This window comes from Sturnira hondurensis, unplaced genomic scaffold, assembly GCF_014824575.4.
Source record: "Sturnira hondurensis isolate 20B ecotype Veracruz unplaced genomic scaffold, ASM1482457v3 Scaffold0004136, whole genome shotgun sequence".
In the NCBI taxonomy this organism is placed as follows: domain Eukaryota; kingdom Metazoa; phylum Chordata; class Mammalia; order Chiroptera; family Phyllostomidae; genus Sturnira; species Sturnira hondurensis.
Window position 1 is genome coordinate 35,004,570 of NW_028076767.1, and position 14,069 is coordinate 35,018,638.

At 36.4% G+C, this 14,069-nt stretch overlaps 1 protein-coding gene across 2 annotated transcripts in view; it reads right to left on the reverse strand.

Annotated features, from left to right (window-relative positions):
* Positions 1–14,069, reverse strand: part of ITPRID2 (ITPR interacting domain containing 2) — a 36,593-nt gene that overhangs the window by 18,281 nt on the left and 4,243 nt on the right. For both annotated transcript variants that reach the window (XM_037044343.1, XM_037044342.1), the window contains exons 4-9: positions 13,482–13,538; positions 11,506–11,545; positions 11,320–11,418; positions 9,907–10,115; positions 8,121–8,815; positions 1,333–1,405 (exon numbers count right to left, since the gene is read on the reverse strand). In XM_037044343.1, coding sequence (XP_036900238.1) covers positions 1,333–1,405; positions 8,121–8,815; positions 9,907–10,115; positions 11,320–11,418; positions 11,506–11,545; positions 13,482–13,538 — 1,173 coding nt within the window. The remainder of the gene's footprint in view (positions 1–1,332; positions 1,406–8,120; positions 8,816–9,906; positions 10,116–11,319; positions 11,419–11,505; positions 11,546–13,481; positions 13,539–14,069) is intronic.

Below are 14,069 nucleotides of genomic sequence, written 5' to 3' on the forward strand. Positions count from 1 at the left end.
ATAAGAGGAAGAAACCCAGATGTGAATACAAACCACATTCCATCTTTCCTACAGAAAGCTTATGCTTGAAAGATCTCAAAGTACTTATACTGTTTTTATTTAAATGTACAAAATTTGCCCACATCCAAGTAATGTGGACAAACCAGCCAAATGTAAGGGATCTCAACCTTGAACAAATCAGAGAGCAAACAGCAAACAGGTTTTAGGTAGCATCTTGGAATTTTTGAACTGTGAGGATTCAGGAATAAGAAATAGTCTACAGACATAAGAGTGGAATGACCAAAGTTCTATTACCCCTTTGGGCACAGTGCAATCTGCTGTGTCCAACGTACCCCTTGTCTACTATCTACAGTGAAGATTCCTTGGTGGCTGTGGACTCCACCTTACGGCTCAGAAACACATACACATAGTTAGGCACTTATAAGGAGAGGAAAAGTAAACAGCAAATTTCATTCTATGTCTGATGAGAACTGTGGTGACCTAGTAAGCAGAGCTCATGTTTTTCTTAGTACCATATTGCAATAAAAGAAAAATTATATGCAAATTGTCCCTTATGAAGTCATTTCAGAGATCAGAAGAAAACAAACATGTGGTTTCCTATTCCAGGCACATACATATGAATCTTTACTTTAAAAAAACAGGGTGGTTGAGCATGTGCAAAGTTTTAAAAATAAACAGTCTTACCTTCAGTGGTCATTTTAACTTCTTTCCTTTTCTCTAAATCTCAAAACTTTGTGACTTCACAGAAGATCAGACATGCTTTTCTTATTGTAAATTAAAAGTGAAAGAAATGGATGCAAAGGTCCTCTGGTCAATAATTAATAATTCAAAAGAAGAAAGACATCTCCAGCCACTCACCTTTGATCTACAGTTTGACTTTAATTTAACTAGCGTTAACTAGTGCTGAGATGTCGGTGTTTTCTGCCAGAGGCATATTCATGTACCATACCTAGGAGCCGTATTTAAGTAATGAAAGCCCAGAGATAGGTAATACGAGTGTATATTTTAATCATAACCATGTAAAAACGTCAGCTTGAATCTGCTGCTCTTTCTATCACTTCCCATCTATCCCTATGCAGAACTGGAACATATTTACACAGAACTGTGTGACAAGGTCATTAGAGGAAAAGCAGACTAAAATTACTTTAGGAGCACAAAAGTCTTCAAGAATACAAAAACTTCCGTAACCAAACCATAATGAAGCGTGCATACCTGTGTTAACTGTCTTTTTACGCTTTTATGTACTACAAATACTGGTGGGTAAAATCCCTTTTCCAAACCAACTGATACCTGGTAATGTGTTAGGGGTCTGATGGACACTGGTCTACTTACCTCTTTTTGACTTAGTAAGACCTAGCTGGCAAGTGGTGGGAACATGAGGAGCTTCTCCCTCGGTACTTTGAACCTAAAAAAGAATTTTGAATAATTAAAACTTAAAGAATCTATGGCAAAGAAGAATACTTCTTGATAATCATTTGTTAAGCAAACCAACCTAACTAAAAGAGTACCAAAGCTTCATATATTTAAAAATTGCAAGACACTGTATCTCAAAATTGTTAGAATGCCCCAAATCTATATTCCAGTGAAGAACAAGAATGCAGTTCAAAGCTAGGAAAGATAAATGACTACACATATAAACTACCTCATTAAAAAAAGGTGCTATTATATGAAACAGAGACCCATTAAAAAAGTTCTTCTCTAAATGCTGAACTTCCAAGCACAAGGCCAATCCCCGAGGCAGCACTGACTGACCCACCGCCACAGACCAGGGGGGGGCGCCGACACACCACCGAGGCAAGTGCAAGCCCTGCATCTCTGAAACAGGGCACACTGCGCTCACGCTGCAAAATTCTATGAAATCCCACAAATCTGGGAAGACCAAAATTGCCTGTGTGTAAGTCTTCTTTGTCCAGACATAACTGTTCTTTCAAGACATAACTTGAGAGTTCTAAGTGGAAAAGCGGGTTTCATCACAGAATGAAAATGTTGAAAGATCCTTAACCGTAAATCTTCCCTGAAAACTATCCAAAAAAGGTATCAAATCCACAAAAGCTGTCTCTTTACACTGTCATTTTTTTCCCCACCTGGACAACCACATACTTAAGGAATTTTCAGATTCCTTACTCACTGCACCCACCCTCCAAACCCTCTATCCCTTCTAACATAACTAACTCTATATGAAGATTGAATGCTGACCCGTTGGTGGGGGGAATACTAATTCCCAACACTTTACACCCTGTAATGATTAGTACTTAAAATAATAAATAAAATCCTAGTAATGAGGGCAAACTAGCCAAATATATGGGATTTAAATCTTGAACAAATCAGAGCAATTAGCAAACAGGTTTTAGAGGTAAAACCCTGGTAGTTTTGAGCTACAAATCCATTCAAGAGTAAGAAATACTCCATATGAATGAGAGTGGAATGACTCACATTAAAAAAAGCTCAGAGGTTAAATGTGCTATTACCTAATTTAAAAGTGATCTGACTTGTCACGTCTTTGTTCTAAACAGTTCCATGAAGCCAACTTTATAAATCTGAAAACTGAAAGCACACTAACCATTTAAAACCACCTCCTACAAACCACATATAAAATAGCTTCTACTTTTCTTACTGAAACATTATAATATATTCTTCAAAGCAGCAGACTTAAGGTTCAACAGGAAAACCATTGTTTTCTGTGCTAGGAAACAAAATGCATTTTCTTTTTCTATTCAACAAAGGGTCTATTATTAGTCTCTAGGTAGGCCTACCCTACTTCAAAGAGTTTTCTATAAAGTAAATATCAAACAGAGCAAAAAGTATAAAACAAATACAAATGTCTCTTTAATTATATTCTAGGAATCTCAATTTAGGCACAGCGAGATGATACAGCAAATTACAAACTCTCAGTTTTAAATATAGATATGTCACATACTTGTTCCTTAGATTTACAAAATTAATCACAAAACAAAAACCCATGACATGAATGAGTAGGTATCCTCAGTATACTATCCGTCAAGATGCTTCTCTATGGCAGAAAAAACTGTATCAATCAACCACTCTATTCCCTCTCTCCTTTATCACAAACCCCACAACTAATTGAATGAAAATGGCCCTTAAGGAAAAAGAAAGTGTCATGTTTTACTAATAAAACTATTAAAGTCAGGATCCTTTTGCACACCTACTCAGCAAAATCATCACTCACTTTGTGGAAGGCAGAAACAGGCACACTGGGAAGAATGGGGCTCAATTTCACAGCGGACTACATTCTACTACTGGTCACAGGTGCGCAAAGGAAAGCAGTCGTATTCCACATGGGGTGCACAACAGAAGATTATGACACAAACATAGAACTTATATTTACGTGGCATGATCTTCCCTATTCAATGGTTTCCACTCCAGGTAGAATTCTGGTCATTTGCTATGGGTTGCCTTTCATTCAATTAACTATAGCTCAGTAATGAAAACTGAACTGAGTGATAGAGCATGGGCCATTTTCTCTAATCTTTGTGTAAGCTTAAAACTTTTATTTTTTATTGAATTTATTGGGGTGACATTGGCTAATAAAATTATATAGGTTTCAGAGGTACAATTCTATACCACATCATCTATATATTATATTGTGTGAAACTTTTCATACTTAAAATGACCAGGATGAAAAAAACCCTCAAGCCCGTCCCTCACGAAACCAAAATGACAAAACCACTTGGTCTCAGTGTTTTGGGATTTAAGGCTTTAGAAGCGACCCACACGTTTGAGTTACTTCATTTAAAAAACATTTTAATAAAACAAAGACCATGCCTTTTGAACTAATGTCCTGCTGCCACGGCAGGCACATACTTTGTTTGTTTGTTTTTTTAATACCTGTCACATCTTTTAGGCACAATACTACTTACTGTATTGTGTTTTACAGAGCAACAATACATGGAATGTTCTGACTCAAATAACACTTCCTCTCAGGTATAAAAAGACCTGTACAGAAATTTTTTTTAAAAAAGAAAATCAAAATTGGAGCTTTAGAAATTACAGTTCTGTCTAATATTTAATGACATCTCAAAAAATTCAGAGGAAAGCATGACTTTTCCAAAGGAGTACTATGGGCTCTGCATCCATCCCATGACTTCTCGTTTATTGTCTGTGCGATTATCTCAGTTTCCTTAACTGCAAACTAAACAGTGAAATTCCAGTCTCACAGGCCCTTAGGAAGATGGAATGTTATTGTACGTGTTTGAAACAGTAAAGTGAGAATGATTTACAACAGGTCTCTCTCTTCCACCCTCCAGGAACTCTCTATAGAGACATCCCTGCACGCCTCACTTCTGTAAGGCACTGGTATCAAAGGGAACATAATCACTCTCAGAAAGGTGATGGGGGACCACATCAGTCATGTAATATCAAATGTCAGGGAGGGAAAAAGGCTTTCTTATCTGTAAAGGGAGAAAACCAGAAAATGAACTCAAAGCACCCATTCTGTGCTAATTTATGATTCTACGATTAGTTGCAGATTTTTATCTTAAAGAGGAACCTTTTTAGTTTTAAAAACACATATACAGCCCTGGCTAGTGTGGCTCAGTGGATTGAGCACAGACCTACAAACCAAAGAATCATGGTTCCATTCCCAGTCAGGGTACCCGCCTGGATTGCAGGCCAGTTCCCAGCAGGGGACACATAAGAGGCAACCATATATTGGTGTTTCTCTCCCTTTCTCCTTCCCTTCCCCTCTAAAGATAAATAAATAAAATTTAAAAAATAAAAAATAAATAAATAAAAACATATACACATATATGGTTTACTTTCACTGTTAGGCAAATGCTTTTTTTAAAAAAAAAGCTAACTTACTTTTAGATAAATAACAAATAACAAAGCTTAGTGGTTAATTGGGCTTTGAAGACAATGGTACAATGCCATGGGTTAGAGTTCACATTTTATTGCTGAAACAATACTTGCTTTCAAAACACATACAGTTAAATTTGAAAGGTCAAAGGCGTAACATAACTGATTGATCTGGGGTCACTTTAACTCAGGCCAGTAAATATAATAAAAGGAATCCTTAAACTCAATGGCTAAAATAAGTACAGTAAGTCCTCATTTAACATTGCTGAAAAGTTCTGTGACTTTAAGCAAAATAATGCATAACAAAACCAAACACCCCATAGGCTAGCTAGTTGATATAAACAAGAGTTCAGTTCCTATGGTACCTCATCAACATTATAACCAAACAATGTTGAATAAAATGATGTTAATCGAGGACCGGCTGTAATGACGTACATTAGTTAAATCAACAGTCAGTGTGAAGACAGGAATTAGAAACAAAAACTCTGAGAGCTTAAAAATTTATGTATACTTCCAATAATATCTGTATTTGAATATAAATTCATTTACAGAATAAAGAGATACAGAACACTCTATTTGCAAAAATGTACAGATAAAAGTCCTCCTCCCTCTCACATTTAAGTATGAGAACTTTTACCATCACACCTAACAGATGAACAAATGCTTAATGAATAGAATCATTTTGGTTTAACTGTGAATTGTCCACACTACTAATCTATGGTTCTAGAGTCATTATGATTTATTTATACAAAACAAACCATTTTAAAAACACAAGAATTATCGGGCAAGTCTTACCCATTAGAAAACTCAAGAGTAAGATTTTACAACTTTTAGACACACTGAAACATTTTAAATGGTCTACAAGACATTTTTTATAAGGTAAACTGACTATTCACAGAAAATAGTCTACGGTCCTTTTCTTTCTCTTAACATAACAAATAATCACTTTCATTCTCCAAGCCCCAGGTCATTCTTGTCATCTATTTAACTCTCTTTACAATAAACATTTCCCCTCTTTGCTCCCGGGGACTGTCAGATCTTACCTTCTGCCTCGAAGGGAACGGGCAGCTTCATCGTCTGCAACATTTCCTACTACCTCGCTCCCAAAGCAGCTGGCAGTCGGTTAATCTGTCTGAAAACTGGCTTACTGACGGAAAGAGAGTGCGTACCCTGACTTTTAGTTATTCACTGTTTTTACAAGAAGAAAATTTCCCAGTAGAAATCAAACCTCCAGGGAAAAAATCCCAAAGAAAAACAGTCACAACACTTTGAATGGGATCTGATAGTTTGCTTCAGTGAGATTGTTCTCTTAGCTTGTCAGTATGATTCAAACCACGCTTGGGAGGAGAGGAAATTAAAGAAACACATTATTTCCCTTCTTTATCCATTGTTCTACAAGCTCTCTTTAAAGTTCCTCAAAAGAAGAAAACACAATTCTAGGAGCTTTTTATCCATTTCAAACATATCTGAAGAACATACTTAAAATTCCCCATATTGACAATGTAGCTATGTTTGATCATATATTCTTTATTTGAAAATAAAACATTCCACTATTATGCATCCACCTATGTGTGTACGTACTCTTGTATCTCAGAAGAATGTTCCGTGTTACATTACTTTCTTTTCATTAAGAGCTTTTTGCCAGCAGAGGGAGCAAAAAAAACACAACACCCAGCCTGTCATTAAATGTTAACTGTGGCCAAAGTGCATCTATCTAGCACTCTATAAACCTTTTAAAGACCTTTTATATTTATGGCATCAATAATTTTTTAAAAACTACAGCGTAGATTTCAAGAATTCTAGAAATTAAAAACAACATAAGAGAGTATTTTCTCATCTCAGTCACAGATGTTTAATTTGCAGAAGTCTAACATAATCTGTTTAAATTTTTATACTCTATTGTATTAAAACAAAAAAATAAATGGTCATATCTGAGTGTCACAGAGATGACCCCTAATAGAAGGCAGTTACACTTCAATGAGCGCTAGGACAAGATCTGACCACAACGAAGTCCGAAAGAAACTGAACAACGGAATGAAACAAAAAGAAGTTTTCATTAAAGCAGTCATTTTCTCAATTCATGATGATAATATATTAGGAATTAAAGAGTAAAATATGAAAATATGTAAAAAATAAAGCTTACCAAAATACTGTAAATATTTCAAAGGGCTGTTCCAGCTCCCTTTTAGTTTCATTTTAAAAGGCCTCAAAGAAGTAAATGGCTACGTCAACAACTAAATTTTGCCATAAGTAAGAAACCTTCACTAATGAGAGATACCCACTCACCTAACAGTGCATTTACAGGCAGACTCAATTACCCCACGTTCCAGTTCCCTACCATAATAACGCATGGTTCTAAACCCACTGTGAACCAGGTAGAATTATTGTGTAATAAATTTGTAAAGGAAAAATTGCACCTTTATAGCTACAACTCATACATATATATATGCTTCACTTTCCCTCTTTGTAAAATGAGACCATCACTGCCTGCCTCCCACACTAGAAAGAGAAAAGTACTTCAAGGACCTAGTACGGGGCCTGCCGCACGGTAGGATCAGTGCTTGATAAAGTTGAGTTTTCTGCCCCAAGCTATATAGCTCCAGCTCATGAGAATCAGTTCCCACGATTCAAAAGCAGTGTTATATGAACCCAATCAAAATTATTATTTTTATCTTGTCCAACTCAAAGTTTATGTAAACTAGCAGGACTATCAAAGGTAAAAGAAAAAAGCAACCAAACATCGCCCTTCTGGGCTTGCAGAAATCCCATTCAGGGGCCTTTGCAACCTCCTCCGTGAAGTACCCACCTTTCTACTCTTCCCAGTGCCGTAGTGAAACCCACCCTCAAAGTCCCCTTCACAGTTACCCTTCGCACTGAGATACATTAAGAAAAGCTTGCCCAATGGCACACAGCCACTCGGTGGCAGAGACAGAACTCACACCTGTTTGATTCCTGAGCCTGCGTTTTTAACTAGTATGCAATATTGACTTGAATATGAATATTCTCTTGGGACTTTCTCAGGGTATCAAAATCTTAAACTGAGAGACAGGGGTTAAAGTTCAAGTACTGTATCAGAAGTGGACAACAGGGGATCCAGAGGAGCTGATAAAATACCATGACCTTGACTTCACATATTCCTGTGACCACCTACTGGTTTGTGAAACACAAAACAAAAAACCTGAGAAGTCAAAATTAAGATTTTTTTCCAAGTATAAATCTATTAGCCACCTTTTGTTTTAAGGATATTTTTGGCACTTTCTTCCTAACTTACTACTTGAAACAAGTCTTAGTAACATTTTACTTACCTCTTCCATTTCAAAGGAGTCCTTCTGTTGTACCATTATATTTCTGATGGATGGGATCGTCAGCGTCGCACATGGCTCTTTTTCAGCTGTGGACATCTGAACAGTTTTCACCTCACTGCTCTCTTCCAGCTCACTGTGGCTGGCCATGTTTAAACCACTACCTAAGTCGGATTCCGTAATACCAGATTCCTGACCCAGTTTATCATGACTTTGAGTTTCTTTACTTTGTTCACTTTCAGTTTCTTGGTTAGAATTACTGTTTGCTTCATCAGAAAGTCTATCGATGTCAGCATTCTCCATAATAGATGCTGAACTAATTGATACTTCTTCTTTAACTGTAGCCAACATGTAAGATGAGTCCTTCTTCTTTACAACTTTTTGAGGCTTTTGATCATTTTTACTGCCACTTTCTTCACTCACTGAAACATTCAGAATCTTTCCTTTTTCCATTGCTGGGGAAGGACTACTACCTTCTCCCTTCTCCGTTTTATCAACACACAAATTTAGTTTTGATAGTGTTCTCATTAAGCGATTTGCAGTGTTACTTCGGGTTAAAGGTGGAGGTGAGTCTGTCTCCTTAGAGGTTACTGAGGACATGCTTCCAATCCTCTGCAGAGGTGTCCCAGAGACTTGGGAATACAAAGAAGAAAAGGCATTGGCCACTGTAGTAAGCACTTCGATTTGACGAAAACGGCCTACCAAGGGAAAACAAAGGTGTTAATTTTATACATTTACATGTAAAACCATTACTATTGTTCAGAACTCCAATAACTGCACTTAGATCAAAAAGATTATGAAACCAAAAAGCGTTTCCCTTACTGAACACTTAAAACTTCTCTGCATTTACTGTGGAGAAGATTTTTCACTCTAAGCACTAGAATTTAGTTTTAAAAATCAGAAAGAAGCACAAAGCATAATAATACTGAATAAAACAGAAAAGGACGAGGAATTGATCTACAGCTGTGATTCGGTTTTTAGGACTTGGACTCCACCAAGCCTCTTCCAAATGCTCTCCTAATAAAGTACACAGAAGCACACATCTTAATCGGGGAGCAGGGTAGATCTATAGATCTCTTAGACCCAATCCAAGGACTAACCAGAGATCCTATTTTTAGAACTTCTAGTCAACTGAGGAAAAATAAGCAAATATATGATATGAATAAAAATTACCAAATGAACCATGCTATTTTAGATTTACAGAGAAGTAACTGATACTGACCTCATTTAATAGTAACAAGGCCCTTCCCCAACTTCTTTCCTTCTTGAACAAAAGTCATCTGAAGACAGCTATGAGCCTAAGGTTTTACAAGTAACTTCTGCTCTACAAGGGTAGCAAGTGTCACTCTGTAAGGTAACACTTAAGTCAAGGATTTGGGCCCTGGCTGGTGTGGCTCAGCTGACTGCCCTATGAACCAAAGGGTCACCTGTTCCATTCCTAGCCTACGGCAAATGCCTGGGCTGCAGGCCAGGTACCCAGAAGGGGGCGCACAAGAGGTACCCGTACACTGATGTTTCTCTCCCTCTCCTTCTCCCTCCTTTCCCCTCTCTAAAAATAAATAAATGAAATCTTTCAAAAAAAGAATTTGGGAGGAGGGGAAGAATAGGTAAATTAGTAATAATAAAATTTTCAAATAAGTAAAATAGCTATTGTGATAACCTCTATCATTAAATCTCTAGTGGTAGTCCTAGAAATTAGTAAGGCTTTATAAAAATAAGACCATCTTGCTGTGGATGCTATAATTTTTACAGCAATATGCTTAAAGCAATATGCATTTAAAGACCTTACTTGTTAAGGCATAATTTGGGTTTTCTACTTCCATCCGTTGCATCTGAGCACTCAAAAATACTTTAATATCGATTCCTCTTGCAAATGATGATGAACTGAAAAATCTGGGCGGAATTTTAGAAGCAATATCTGGTTCATCTCGTCCAAATCCAAGATTATAAAGAATTTCCTCAGGATCTTCCTCATAAAGTTCCAACAATTCTGAAACACTATGAAAAAGGGGGAAAAAAAACAACAATATGTAAAATAAGTTTATAAGTCCACATTACATTATAAATTCATATTCCTGCTTCCCTGTGATAAAATCATTTTCTACAGCTTTAAACCATTATTTCTGTATCTTTCTACACTGTGTACTAAATGTGATAAATATCCCTTTAAAAAAGGTCCATTCTCTCAGGTTTCTCAGTACTAGAAACAAGAACTAACCTATAAGAACGCACTCAGTAAAAGATTCTCTAGTCATTCCTCACCTTATTTTTGTTGTCATTTTAAGAGATTCCCAATAAAGCAGCTAAAACAGTAAGAGGGAAGATGGAGAAGAATAGGAATAAAAAGATTAGAGAAGAAATGAAAAAGGGGAAACACATTAGGAAGCTGGTAGAACTTGGGTACCAAGTGACATTCTGTAGAACTTGAACTTTTCTGCTGTCTTTAGCTTTCCCAGGAGAGCAATGCAGGTAACAACCTGACCTCAGGAAAGTGAGGGAGGAGCTTACTTTCAACTTGTTCCTAACTACTTCCACTCAGGAATAGGAGGAGCAAGAAGGGTATGGGTGACACAAAGGTACCTTCTTACACTAATGCCATTGGGAATTGAACATTCATTACCCATCATCTCATACCACTGACAATCCAAGCTGAGACTCACTGAGAAAAACAGAACTTGTTACAGAGAGAACTTGAACAGAAGGAAATTTCTATTTGTTTCAGATAAAATGCTCAAGTTCTAATGTAATAGTTTGGATAACTGTTTCCAGAGGCACTTGTATCTGCTTATTTTGATTATATATATATATATTTTTAAAGAGCTTTGATTTAGTATGAAGAAAAAAATCTATGCTTAAATATCAAGCTTTAAATTAGAAAAGTTTATTCTGCTTTTTATGTCAGAGTAACTCAGGACCCTCTCCGAATGAAGAATGTGGAAAGCAGAAGCCACTCCACGGCAGAGTTCCTCTTTCTAGTGTTGACAGAGCTCAAGATACGTACTGATGAGTTCCACTAGCACTAGGAACACATTTGATGCTTTCTATTTAGTATTAATGTTTTAAAAAGCAGCAGCAGCTCCTGTCAATCATGCTGAACGAAGAAACACTTTGGATTTCATACTACTAAGCCAAATCCAAGTTTGACAGTGTCGAGAGTAGGTTATCTACAAGACACTTGCAGCATAATTTCATAGTGAGTTACCTGGAGACTGTCCCACTACTTTTCCCAGAGCCAGTGGAATTCATACTTCTCCCTTTCTGATGGAACTGTAGTCTTCTCTCTTTGGCCAAGATATCACTGCTGTAAACAAAATTAGACTGTATAAAACCTTATTTTCCTAGATGTCCTTCATTTTTGAAAAGGAAGAATACAAACACAGTTACATACCCGTTTTCAATTGGAGCATCAGTGTCATGAAGTTGGTTGGCTGCAGGTAAAAAGAATAAATTTGCAATACGATTGTTAGTAGGACAGTAACTACTATGATACAATCATCAAGAGAGCAAATTAGCCAGAATACTACTGCTAAATGCCTAATATGCCGAACTCTGGTCTTTACTCATTAAATCTGCATAATTAAAAGCAATACACAGATTGATAAGAAAAGAACCAGTAGCTTTTGGAAGCTGTTTTTGTGAGTGAGCAATGTAAAACTACTCCCACTGAATGTCTAAATAAAAAGATATAATGTAGATTACCAAACTTCTTCAACAGTTTAGAAATAAGTGGTAAGAAGGTATACGCCACATGTGCCACATGTAATTATTCAATGTCAAAACTGTTAATAAAGAATATCTTAATAGCAAAAACATGGTTCAGCATTATTTAAGTGTGACAATAGTATGTATCAATTTCTTATGTGTTTTTTTTAATGCTGGACACTCACTCCAGTTACAACCACTTTTTAATGCGCACACTTGAAAAAATTCCTACTCTTTTCATGGTAAGTTTTCTTTTAAAAACAGCCTTTCTAGTTTATCCCAGACTCACAAGTTCTAAATAGATAAACATCATTAATGTTAAGTTTAGAGTAAGTTAAGTTTACTTCATTTAACCGTTTAAGACATGCATAAAGAATGAAATTAATTTAAAATGTCTATTTCAGCACATCAAATTTATTTTATTTCCTATCTGTAAAAACCTACGATGATTTCTTGTCTCTTTGTACATCAACCAGAGAGATTCCTAACAAAGAGCAACCCAACAAATATTTACTGAATGAATAAAAAGAATTTTGAAATAATTTTCAGTAAAACAAAGTTATAACTCCACTCTTCTCTAGGACACCCTTTTATGGTCTGGTTTCCTATAAATACAACCATTCAATATGGACAAGTAGGCAGAGCACAGAGGATTTTAGAACAGTGAAAATACACTATATGACATCACAGTGATGGCTATATATAATCACACATTTGCCCAAACCCATGGAATAATGCACAAGAATAAATCCTAATGTAACTACGCCCTTTGGGTAATTACAGTGCTTCACTGCAGGTTCATCAACTGTAACACACATACCTCTGCAGGGGGGATGTTGATAACGGGGGAGGCTGTATACAAGGGGCCAGGAAGTACACGGGAAATCTCTGTGATTTCCCTTCAATATTTGGTGAACCTAAAACTGCTCTAAAAAAATGAAGTCTTAAAAAATAATTCCATACTGCAAAGAAACAACGAAGACAAATGTCAAAGTGTTATTTACAACAACACTGAAATGCACTTAAAATGAGTTGACAACATGTTCAAGTGTACTGACTGGAAAGCAGTAAGCTAAAGCTCTGCACAAAAGGTTTACTCCTTGAAAGCATATTAATAGTGATAATAAAAACTACTATATTCTAAATATTTCAATATTTATTGGAAGGTTCTAAATAATCATACAGATTGATTTAAAAACAGCAAAGCATCAAGGATATTAAAATATCCTTCAAGTACCAGTAAAATAATAAACTCTTAATTTTCCTTAGAAAGCTTTATCATAAACCCACAGGAAGAGATTATACAATCTGTGAAAACTTACAAATAAGGGTCAATTTAGTTTTCTCGTGTATAAATATTTACGTTTCCTTCCTTCTGTGGGATGACTCTTCCCTCAGTGACATCACCACTGTTCTCCTTCAAGCAGTTAAGTCCAGGGAAGACACACGGACATTTCACATGGTCTTTCAGAGCCTTTCCTGTGTGTGTGTGTGTCTCCTATAGGGACTGACGGGATTAACATATAAAAGGTCCTACAAAATCTGCCTGAGCCGTTTTCAAGCCCTTTAAGTTTAGTCATGAGGATCTTACAACCTGAAAGCAATCAACTTTCAGGTTTTAATTGTACAACCATATAAAAATATAGTTCTCCTCAAACATACCTTCAGCTCCCAGTGACAAATCATCTTCAAAACTTCCTCCATTTCTCACAAGCACACCTGAAAGAAACGTCAGAAAGTTCATCCTGGTGTTCATTCTTCCTCACCCTTATGCAAAATCATCGTCTTAGTAAACCAAACTCAGCAAACAAAATATAAGATACAGTAAAGTGTTTCAGACCTGAATGCCCTCAGAAACTATTCTGAATATACAATTTCAAGAAGCAAGCATGAACTTCATCATAAAGAAACCATGATTTGCAGTCAGGTAAAGTTCTTAGAAAACGATCTACAGGGCATTTAATATTTAAGCCTTTGAAGATGTTCAAACAGATAACATCTTACCCAAGAATTTCATGGAAAACCAGATCCTAGAGCAATCATTCCTTTCACACCACTTATGTTATTAAGTCAGCAGCTCTAGCCAGGTTTTCCTGATCGCGTTCTAAACGTTCTCATACGCCACCCTACCTGCACATTCCCGTTGTACCTTGAACTGTAGAATTCTGTCTTCTGCAGGTGGTCAGTTTCAGGTGTGGCAATTTCATGAAGGTAAGCAAAGAAATATACAGCACTAAGGCTGATCTAGCA